Raw genomic sequence first — 12,246 nt, 5'->3', positions numbered from 1 at the left:
AAAAGAAAACAGTAGTCGGCTCCTAATTGCCAGCTACAGTGAGATAGATTTTATTCTGAGTTCACAGGGTTTATGCTCACAGAGTTCAGCAGACTGGCTGCACCTTGGGGCCAGGTTCAGGTAGGGGTGCCAAATCTGCAGAGGTAGCAGGGTGCAGCAGAGCTGCCTGGTATGATCATTACTGTTCATGCCTCAGTGCTGTGTGCTTCCCTAATAACAGTTAGAAAATCAGGCTGTCTCCCCCTTTATCATGGTGCTGGCTAGGGCACATTGCAGGTTCCCCACTCTCTGTTTAATAGAAACATCCACTGACCTAATCCCCATACCACAGACCAGGTCTGGACATGTGCCCTTTTCTCTCCCCACACCTGCATGGGCTGAAATCCAGGCCCAGTTGGCAAGGCAGAGCAGTCTGGGACAGGTGGGCAAGAGGGAGGAAGCAATATAATGATTCTTGGGCTTTGAGGCCAGGGACCCTGATCTGGGGTGAGGTTTTCCAAGTCATAAAAATGGGCAATCTGTGGGGACAGTTTTGTTGGTGTGAACATGGAAGGGTCTTGCAATGGATGGGAAGTGAAACTGAAGCCCCTCCTCCCTTCCCCACTCCTCACCATCCCCAGTACCCTACACATTTTACTATACATGCAGGGGGAGGAGTGGTTCCAGGACTCATTGAAAGGGGGCTCATTCGCAGGCCTCCTGGTGGGAAAGGAGAGGATAGCAGCATTGGCAGGCCTGGAGGTGAGCTGGTCTTTGGGATGTGCATGTGCTACTCCTGGGGGAATTCTGTGCCAAAAATTCTGAACACAGTATTTTAAAATTTTGCAAAATTCTGCATATTTTATTTGTCAAAATAGCACAATATAATCACTCCAGTTTGAATAATTTTGATACTTTATTTCAAAATACCTGTCAACAAGTATGTCAACAATACATTCAACAACAACAAAAAGATTCTCCCAGGAGTAGAGAGTTAAAGAACCCCCTATGACAACCCACTTCCAGTTGGGAGGTGTTGGAGGGGGCTGCGTGGGGTCCTCAGAGCCCAGACACCTGCATTCCCTCCCCCCAGAACCCAGCCATGGGGCACCCCTGAACCCAGACACCTGCACCCCCAGAACCTTTACTCCCCCTAGCTTCTTTACTGTCCAGCCGGGGGATGTGTCGCAGTGCGGCCCTGCCCTTCTTCACCCTTTGCCAGAGCTTGGTCTCTCAGGACCTCTCCTGTCTCCAAGAGAATGAGTATTAAGCCGAGCAGCCAGAGCTTGCAGAGCCTTCATCTCCACTGGGTTAGGCACTCTGCTCACTGCAAACCTGTGTTCTGCAGAGCCCAGTGGCCCCTAGTGGCAGCCAGAAGCTCTGCAGCCCCAATTCTGTGGGGGAAACATGGAATTCTGCACAAATTCTGCTTTGTGCAGTGGTGCAGAATTCCCCTAGGAGTAATGTGCTGAGCCAGGCTGTTTTCAGCAGAGCTTGGCAAATAACTCATTTTTCAGTTCACTGGCAGGTCCAAAAAATTGAAAAAAAAATCAGTTCTGGTAGAACCAAATCCTAACACTGTGAAAAATTTTGGCAAATTGAAATGGTTTTATTTGGGGCATTTTTCCAGGCACTAGATTCACAAATGCCCATATCTTTTAGTCCAGAGGTTAGGGCACGCATCCAGGGCATGGGTGATTCAGGTTCAATCTCCCCCACTTCCTCCGGCAGGTGATTGCTCTAACCACAGGGCTATGCAATCATTCTCACACACTTTCCCTAGACCAATAACTACCCATTGTCTTTCATAATGGCAATTCATAGTCATTCATAATGATAATGACATTGGGACAAAAAGATAGTGTAAGAATGACTGAATAGCCCATGTTAGGGCACAGACCTGGGAGGCCCAAGTTCAAGTCCCTGTGCCAATAAATATTTAATTATTTATACAAACTGTAACAGCTTCAATAACAGAAATTGAAAGACACCCCACCACCCCCTCCACACACAAACATACCTCAGAATATCCCATGGCCCAGTGGTTAGAGTGCTCTTTTGTAATGCGGAATTCTCTAGAGACAGAGGGGGGAATTAAACCTGACTCACCCACATGCTGGATGAATATCTGCCACCCCTGCCTTCACCTTCTTCTGCTATTTCTTTTCTTGCTGTTTTGTGAATGGTGTTTAAATCCTTCTCCCGCAAATTTTTGGTCCAAAACTATTTTGTGAATTCATCTAAAATTCGCAAATAGTTTTGAGTTGACCCAAACTGCATTTTTCAGCAAATTAATTATTTTCATTAAAAATATCACCTAGCTCTAGTCATTGTGAGCAGGTCAACTGACAGGCAGCTTTTACAATCTGCACGGATGTATACAAATTGGACAAAACACTGATTTATATACTACCAACTGGAACTGTGGGACAGAACTGTAAATGGCTTTGTTTTCAAGGACCCATGGTCATCCTAGTCCCATCAAATGATTTTACAGCATGTGTTGTGAGTGTGGTGATGGAGGGAGGGGAAGATTTGCTTGAAGCAGTTTGCCTGTGTGCCTAGGCCAAATTTCCCATTCACTGTCTCATCTCATTCTCTCCTCTTGTACAGGGAGACACACAGAGGAGCAAATATGTCCTGCAGATACTAATACGTCCTTTACATCCTTTGCTTGTTTTTAAAAAACTTCTTATCAGCTTTAAAATATTTAAAAAACGAATGGAAGTTCTGTGTAGTTTAGAAGTGAGATTGCTCAATAGACATGTGGGAGTGTGAGCGGCTTCCAAACAAAGCTGTGTCTCTTTAAATCAGAAGGTAACTTAGTAGAGAGGGGTGTGTTCTCGCTTTCAGCAATTCCCCAGCAGGTAGTATCTGTTTCTGAGACACAGCCAGACGCCTGCCTCAACCAAATGTTGTAACCATCCACCTGTCTCCCAAACTGATATTTTCTGAAGGAGCATCTATCTCCCACTCAGATCATCTTGCCCTCCTGGAACGAAGGGGTAGAGAGCCATTCACAAAGAAACATCACAGGAAGAAGGGGATGGAGCAGCAGGTCTGAGTTCAGCTGACGAGGAGAACACAGGACAATGGGGATGTTCCTGCCTGAGGATCATGGGCTGCTCCTTGGGCTCTGGAACTCTCTGTTGCGCAGGTTTCAGAGTGAAAAATCCTGGACCAGACGCCTGGATGAAATCAACTTGCTGCAGCAGAAAAGGTAAGTTCCAGCCTGGCAGCTCCCTCCTACTTCTTCTTCAATCCCTTCTCTCTCATGTTGTTCCATCTGGGGCTCTTCCTGCAACAGGTAAGTGGAGAATGGGCTCTGAGTACTTGCCTATGTCCCGGCTATCTCCCCTGAAGACAGGCAATCCTGTCATTTTACATTCCCAAGGCAACTGTGCAAAACACTGTAACTAGATCCCCAAGGGAAAAGCTGCTTGTAGTTTTCACCTGCTTTCTGCACCTGGCTGGGATGCAAAACATAATCTCTGTCTCCAACCAGCAGAGAAGCACTTCTGTCTTTTCTGGAGGAAAGAGGCATTTTTTCCTGTGTTGCTGGCTTTAGGGCAACCACGCCCCTGGAGCTGCTACAGACACCAGTTAATAGACGTTAAATAAATCTACCCCACCCAGGTGCACCCTAATCTTAGAAGTGGGACCCCTAAACTGGTCCAGTCAGAGAGGGAAAGAAGAGTTGATGGGGATCCTGTGCCAGCTGTGATGTTCTGTAGTCTCACGTGACAGTGCTCTGCCCCCTTCTCAGTGTGGAATGATTGTGCCATGTGAGAGATGGGTCAGACCCACAACTAATGCTCACCTCCTATTGAAATGGATTTGTGGCAAGGGGCACAATGACTTCTTGCTGCTTTGTTCTCAGTGTCCAGAAATTCCTCTTCCTTCCCAACAAGTCCTCAGGAAGGAAAGGGCACCGCTCCTGGCTTGGATCAGCCACTGAGCGTTGAGGAGGTCTCTGCAGTGAGACAGGAGGAGCAACCCATACCCTGAGCATGCTGCTTCCTGCTCTCTTGCCCTTGGTGACCTCCCACTCCTAACTGTGCTCACCAGCTAAACCCTAAAGTTTGGTTTGTGAAGGGCTGGCAGCAAACTGTGTCCTTCAGGTTCACTTTGAGGGTTGAGTCCTAAGAACTGTGACTTTCAGGGATGCATCCTAGCCCTCTCACCCCTCAAGGAGTCATGGGGCTCTCATTTTACTTTAGATGTTCTTTAATCAGGGTCATTATAAGCCTTTAGGGGTGGGGTGGCACCAGTGCTACCCACAGAGCAAGTATCTGGGATTGGGAGATGTCTGGTGTAGGCCTGCTGTCCTCACAATCCAGAAGGGTCTTTCTGGGTGGGGTGGTAATATTGCAGCAAGAGCAGAGAAAACACTTCTACCAGCTTGAGCCCATGGACAGAGAGGCTCCCTAATCCCGAGCATAGTAGACAGAGATGACTGTCCTAGAGCACAGCGATTAGGGAAGTCTGGCCACTGTGCCAGGGATTCTGGGACACACAGTTGTAGACAACTGATTAGGTGCATGGCGTTGACTTCCTGTGGTTGGCCACAGGACTAGATTGTTTAGTGATCCAAGCTGCTGAGCAAATCTTATGACATACTTAATACAATAATAATACCTATCATTTGTATAACACTTTTCAGTAGATCTCAAAGTGCTTTATGGAAATGGTCTTTATTCCCATTTTACAGATGGGGAAACTGAAGCATAGAAACAGGAAATGACTTGCCCACTGTCACCCAGCAGGCCAGGAGTAGAGATTGGACTAGAACCCAGGGCTTTTCAATCCTAGTGCTAGACTCTATTGACTAGTCAACACTGTTCACCCTTTGCATTCTTATAGGAGCACCTATCTGAGCATAGCAAAGAATTTCACAAGCATTAATGAATTAATTCTTGGATAAATATCATTATCTCTATTTTACAGATGGGGAAGCTAAAGCACAGAGAGGCTAAGGTCCAAATCCTCAGAGGCATTTAGGCTCCAATAACTTCCATTGATTTCAATGGAAGTTAGGTGCCTAAATGCCTTTGCGAAGCTGGGCTAAGTCACTTGCCCAGTGACAGAGCCAGGATAGCACCCAGAAATCTTGCTTCTGAATCCTCTGCTTTAACCACTAGACAAGGTTCTTTACTGCTGATTCAATATATTGTTAAACAAGTATAATTGTGCAATGGTGGCCAAAAACAGCAAAGATGGATGTTAGGGTATGTAATGAATGTGGGAGTGAATGCCACTGAAAATATTATAATGCTGTTATAATAAATCAATGGGACACCATCTGCTGTAATGATGCACTCAATTTTGGTTATCTTATATAAAAAAGGAGATATCAAAAAATGAGGGGGCTCTGAGATGGGTGACAAAAATGATTTAAAGGTATAAAGACACTTTGGAAAAGATTGAAATTGTTGAGTGTAGAGATGAGAGGTGTAAAAGGAGACGTGAAAGGGGTTTACAACACAATGAATGGGATAGAGAAGGTAAATTCGATATTCCTGTGTGTCCCTTCTCATAATACAAGAACAAAGAGATGTCCAATAAAATTGAAAAGCAATAAATTTAAAACTGATTAAAGGGAGTAGTTTTTTATGCAATATATAATAAACTTGTGGAACTTGTTGCCACTAGGTGTGACTGAGATCAAGAATGTGGCATGATCCAAAAAAGGATTAGACACATCAATGAATAATGAAAACAAGAGGTATAAATAATGTGCAAGAAGTATAAACCCTCATGCTTACAGCATAAGCCAAGCATCAAGCCCAGATCCTCCAATGTGCTTAGGCACCTAATGCCATTAAATACCTTTGAAGATCTGGGCATAGTTGCCTGAGATTCAAAAGAAACCTGTCCTTAGGACATGTTCATACTGAATGGCCCTCTTCCACCTTCCTCTGAAGCATGTGGTATTGGCTACAGCCAATGACAGAATACTGGACTGAGTGCACCACTGTTGTGATCCAGTATGGCGATTGCTAGGTTACTGTAGTTTCATACAGTAAGACAGCTATAGTGCCATTCAGTGTGGCCTGGAGGAGTGAGTGCAGGCCTAAGAGTCAGGTAATGCTGAGTTCTTATCCTGGACTTACCTACCTTAGTTTCCCTATCTGTACATTGGGGATAATAATATTTATCTACCTACCTCCTAGAAGTATGGGGGGGGGGAGGGAAATTCATTAGTTAATGTCTGCAAAGAGCTTTGAATAAATAAAGTGCAGTAAAAGTCCTGGATATTATTCATATAGTAAATCTGAAATATTTATAAATATGAGTTGGTTGCCTTTCCGATTGTATTATTTCATTCCATTACAATCTGTACATCATACACACATTCCTTATACACGAACAGCCACGTGCCTGCAGTGGGATGTATGTACCTCATATTGTGTCAGCCTTGAGTGGTAATCTGGAAATCAAAAAGGTGACTTAGTGCCATGGGGAATTGGAATTTCATGTAGAAGGTCTGGCACATTCTTCTGAATGATCATATAGATTGGTAGCTGCGGAATGCAGTATGGTGCACTTAGCCATATTGCTGGCCTGTTAACATAGCAGTGATGATTGTGAACCACTCAGATGTGATTGATGCTTAAGAGTTGTGTTTTAAGATATCTTTATCTTTATCTCAGGTTTTATTATATAACTCAAATAGCCCAGAGCCATTTTGTTTTTATGGGCTAAATTCTAACCTCGGTGACACTGTCCAACCTCAGTGAGATTGTATGGGTGTAAATGAGGCTAGAACTTGGCCCTGTGGCCCAAAGTCACCCCTGGTGTAAAGTCACTTCAGCAGAATAAGAACAGGGATGAATTAGGTGCTGTGGAGCTGTTTTTCAGAGGTATTGACCACTCCTGGCTCCCATTGACTTCAAGTGGTGTTGACAAGGTTCAGTAATTTGGCAAATCATCAGGCTCTATGGGTTCATCTTCTACTAGAACAGCAATCTGATGGGTCATGCAGGAGAACTCTTTTCACTTGCTGAAACATTTCTGGTAAGACTTTGCAGTAACATCTCACCAGTATTGCTCTGGAAGAGGCCTGTGCCTCATGCTGATGTTAGGCTGGGGCCCTTAAGTAAGAACAAACTCTTCAATGGCCTTAAGCCAACTGCAATACTGTTTTTTGTCTGTTTGTTTGTTTTTGAAGTCAGCAGTTACCATAAAGACATTTTGTGCCTTCAGCTGTTCTTTTTGTTAGTAGGGATAATCTGATTAGATATGTCAATCTGGATCTCAAACGCATTTACTACACTCTATTAGGACATCACTATGCAGATGTTTCTAAAAGACCCTGTCTGTTGGGGCAAAGTTCTATGTTTTAAAGAAATCATAGACACTAAATATGAAAATATCTTTTTATCTCATATAGTTAAGGCTAAGATTTTGTCATGGATATTTTTAGTAAAAGTCAGGGACAGGTCACGGGCAATAAAGAAAAATTCACGGAAGCTGTGACCTGTCCCTGACTTTTACTAAAAACAGGGCCGGCTACAGGGTTTTTGCTGCCCCAAGCGGTGGGGGGGGGAAAAAAGCCGCAATCGCGGTCAACGGCACTTTGGCGGCAGCTCCACCACGCCGCTTCATTCTTCGGCAGCAATTTGGCAGCAGGTCCTTCCCTCCGAGAGGGACTGAGGGACCCGCCCCCTCTCCGTTGGCCGCCCCAAGCACCTGCTTGCTTGGGAGCCGGCCCTGACTAAAAATATCCGTGACAAAATGGGAATCTGCAGGTCCCCACACCGCTTGCCACGGGGCAGCTGCGCGGCAGCTAGGGGCTGCAGAGGCCCCCACCATGGGTTGTCGGAGCTCCAGGGTCCTCCGCTACCCACGGCTGGGAGTTGCGGGGCCCCCACCACCTGCAGCAGCTGGGGGCTGCAGGGTACCCCTGCTGCCGCAGCTCCAGGGGCCTGCAGCAGCCAGGAGCTTGGGAGTTCCCCTGCCACCTGTGGCAATTGGGAGCTGCAGAGTTCCCCATCACTCACAGCTCCAGGGGCCCCCACCACCCACTGCGGTTGGGAGCTCAGGGGTTCCCCCACCGCCTACGGCATTTGGGACCTGCGGGGTACCACCACTGCCTGCGGCAGCTTGGAGCTCTGGGGGCCAGCAGAAGTGGTGGGGGTGCCCAGGAACTCCCTGTCCCCACGGACAGCAGGGGACCTTGCAGCTCCTGAGAGCCACAGGCTGAAGTCACGGAGGTTGCCGGAAGTCACGGATTCTGTGACTTCCATGACCTCAGTGACTAAATCATAGTCTTACATATAGTCCATCAACCTGCCAATAGTGAAGTGTTCTCAGTGGTACATTTCTCAAAGCGTTCAGCATATGGGATGGTTAATACTGAGATCTATTCGGCTGTGGAATGGTCTTCCAAGTGGAGTTGTGGAAGGCCTTTCTCTTGAATCCTTTTAAATTGGACTGTATAATATACTGCCGTCCAGCTGTACTGTATTATAAGGAATAGCCCTGAACTGGTCTGATATGGAAAGAACAAGACGTACCTTAGTGGGAACTTTCCATTTCTCTGTAATTTTTATGATGAAGATAATGGGTTTTTAGTGTTATTTTTGTAATGTTCCTTTTTATACTTTCCCTCCCTTGAAATTATTTTCAAATAGGATGGCTCTGAAATAATAAACAAAGGTCACACTGGTTTTAAGCTAGGTATGCAACTACTCTGAGGAATGTACTGATTTGTAACAGATCCCATGTTGAAGGATCTCTGCTAATGATGAGTAAGTACCTAAAAAGTTCTGCTTGTTTAGGAGAACGACCCCAAAGTTTGACTGTTTGGCTTAACCTTCTTGGGGCTGGAAACCAGATTGGGAAATTTCAAGAGAGATCAACCTTGCCCTCAAGAATTCAAGAGAGGCAGTGCTGTCTAGTACTTAGTGTAGGACACTGAGAGTCAGGAGAGCTTGGTTCTTTTTTCACTCTGTCACTGACTGGCTGTGAGACCTTCAGATCATCTTTGCACCTCTCTGTGCCTCGGTTTCCCCATCTGTATAATAGCAATAATATCAGCCCCTTTTTGTAAAGTGCTTTGAGATCCTCAGTTGAAAGGAGCTATAGAAATATGCAATGCATCATTTCTCACTTCATGTCAAACTAAAAACACCTTGATAACAGTTTGTTTTAGGTTGGCTTTAACATTTAGGCCTGGTCTACACACAGAAATTGCACCAATTTAACTTTGCTGTTTTCTAAATTGATTTAGGTAAATTGGTGCAATTTCTGTGTGTAGAGAAGCTCTAACAGTTCCAGCTAGGATCCAGAAGCATGGAAGCAGCCACAGTGAAAATACAGAACTAAGATGGGGGAACATATCAGCCCTTACAGTGCACTTAAAAATTAAGTAGCACAGAAGTCTTCTGCAAGGACATTTGAAAAGGACAGGAAAAATAGTTATGGAAAGTACTTGCGTAGTGGTTACTATCAAGTCTCCTGCATCTTTGTATATGCATAGTACCTGTCATCCAAGGATCTCAGAGCACTTTATAAACAATAGCAAATTAAACTTCACAACACCTCTATGAGCAGCATATCATTATTTCCATTTTACAGATGAAGACACTGAACCACAGCAGGACTAACTTGGACAGTCTGAGTAGGAATCCTAGGGCCTGATTTTAATATGTGTTACCTTTTGACAACAACAATGATCCAACCTTCAAAATAGAGATCGGGAGAAGTGGAAAGGTATGGTGAAATGGGGACAATATTGGACATGCAAGGAGGGACACAGTAGATGATTCATAGATTACAAGGCCAGAAGGGAATCTAGGCTGTGATCATCTAATCTGTATAACACAGGCTATAGAACTGCCCCCAAATAATTCCTAGAGCTTAGCTTTTAGAAGAAAACATCCAATGTTGATTTAAAAGTTGTCAGTGATGGAGAATCCACCACAACCCATGGTAAGTTGTTCTAATGGTTAATTACTCTTGTCTTTAATAAACTGTACTTTATTTTCAGTCTGAATTTGTCCATTTTCAACTTCCAGGCATTGGATCATGTTATTCCTGTCTCTGCTTGATTGAAAAGCCCTTTATAAATATTTATTCCCCATATAGATACTTACAGACTGCAATCAAGTCACCCCTTAAACTTGATTGACCTCTTTGAGTTTTATAAGGCAAGTTTTCTAATCCCTTAATCATTCTTGTGGCTCATCTCTGAACACTCTCCAATTTATCAACATACTTCTTGAACTATGGGCATCAGAACTGCACACATTATTCCAGTAGCTGATGCACCAGCGCCAAATATAGAGATAAAATAATATTTCTACTCCTACTCAAGATTCCCCTGTTTATGCAACTCAAGATTGCATTAGCTCTTTTGGCTTCAGCAACACACTGTGAGCTCATGTTCATCTGATTAACTACCCCACCCCCAAATCTTTTTCAGAGTCACTGCTTCCCAAGAAAGAGTCCCCCGTTCTGTAATTATGGCCTACATTCTTTGTTCCTAGATGTATACATTTACATTTATTTGTATTAAAACACATATTGTTTGTGTGCATCTAGTTTATCAAGTGGTCCAGATTGCTCTGAATCACTGGCCTGTCCTTTTCATTATTTACCACTCCTCCAATTTTTATGTCATCTGCAAACTTTATTGGGGATAATTTTCTGTTTCCTTCTAGATCATTGCTAAAAATGTTAAATAACATTGGGCCACAATCCTTGTGGGATTCCATTGGAAACACACCCACTTAATGACGATTCCCAGTTTACAATTACATTTTGAGACGTATAAGTTAGCTAGCTTTTAGTCTGTTTAGTTTTTTAATCAGAATGTTGTGAAGTACCAAGTCAAATGCCTTACAGAAGTCTAAGTATATTACATCAACACTATTACCTTTATCAATCAAACCTATAATCTTATAAAAAAAAATCAAGTTAGTTAGACAGGATCTATTTTCCATAAACCCTTGTTGACTGGCATTACAGTAGAACCTCAGAGTTATGAACACCAGAGTTACGAACTGACTGGTCAACCACACACCTCATTTGGAACCAGAAGTGCGCAATCAGGCAGCCGTAACAAAAAACAAAAACAAAAACAAAAAAAGAAAGAAAGAAAGAAAGAAAAGCAAATACTATGTTAAATGTAAACTATTAAAATATAGGGAAAGTTTAAAAAAAGATTTGACAAGAGAAGGAAACTGTTTCTGTTTCATTTAAATTAAAATGGTTAAAAGCAGCATTTTTCTTCTGCATAGTAAAGTTTCAAAGCTGTATTAAATGAATGTTCAGTTGTAAACTTTTGAAAGAACAACCATAACATTTTATTGAGAGTTATGCACAACTTCCATTCCCGAGGTGTTCGTAACTCTGAAGTTCAACTGTAATTACATTTGTGACGGTACCTCCCATAAGGCTTTATGGAAATATGCTTAGAATGTGTTTTATGCTACATATGCCATGTAACATATCTCTGTAAAGGTTATGATCTACTGAATCTATTAATCCTATTTGTATGCATATATCATTTTTGTATCTGAAGTTACGAATATTGGTTGTGTACTGCCTTGATTTCTAACCTTAGTAGAGCATTTGGTCAGTTCCTGGAGAAAGGAATGTTGAAGTTAAGTACCTAATCAAGAAACACTTAAAGGACAATGAATCTTGGAATGCTCCAATCCACATAAGAAGTCTACTTGAGGACTTTCAAGGTAGCATGTGACCCATGGCTGCTACCTGGTAAGAAACTGTGAGTCATGCATGGACATGTGACTTGCCCAGGTGACTCCAAAACTCCATCTTGGAGCTGGACTTTGCATAGGAGTGAGGAGGGGGTCTCCACCCACAAGAGAAAGTCTATTTAACCCCCTGGGAGACCCCTCCATTTTGTCTTCAGCTGGCTAAAGAAAGAGCCTCTCCACCCCCCAGGACACCTGAAAGAAACTGTAACAAAGGACGGTGACTGCCAGGGGTGTGAGTGATAGAAGATTAGTCTGTAAAAGGGAGCATTCTGGAACCGGTGAGGATCTTATCTGTATTCAGTTTGATTAGACATAGATTTGCATGTTTTATTTTATTTTGCTTGGTGACTTACTTTGTTCTGTCTGTTACTACTTGGAACCACTTAAATCCTACTTTCTGTATTTAATAAAATCACTTTTTCCTTATTAATTAACTCAGAGTATGTATTAATACCTGGGTGAGGCAAACAGCTGTGCATCTCTCTCTATTGGTGTTATAGAGGGCGAACAATTTATGAGTTTACTCTATATAAGCTGT

General features: G+C 43.4%; 1 protein-coding gene across 2 annotated transcripts in view; it reads left to right on the top strand.

Moving 5' to 3' along the window:
* Window positions 1-2,885: 2,885 nt before the first annotated feature.
* LOC128843839 (transient receptor potential cation channel subfamily V member 6-like) overlaps window positions 2,886-12,246 on the top strand; it is a 72,522-nt gene continuing 63,161 nt past the window's right edge. For both annotated transcript variants that reach the window (XM_054040939.1, XM_054040938.1), the window contains exon 1: window positions 2,886-3,199. In XM_054040939.1, the coding sequence (XP_053896914.1) occupies window positions 3,072-3,199 (128 nt within the window). In that variant the 5' untranslated portion in view covers window positions 2,886-3,071. The remainder of the gene's footprint in view (window positions 3,200-12,246) is intronic.

The sequence above is a fragment of the Malaclemys terrapin genome, chromosome 1 (assembly GCF_027887155.1).
Source record: "Malaclemys terrapin pileata isolate rMalTer1 chromosome 1, rMalTer1.hap1, whole genome shotgun sequence".
NCBI classification, from domain to species: Eukaryota; Metazoa; Chordata; order Testudines; family Emydidae; genus Malaclemys; species Malaclemys terrapin.
This window is presented reverse-complemented; position numbering and strand designations above follow the sequence as displayed.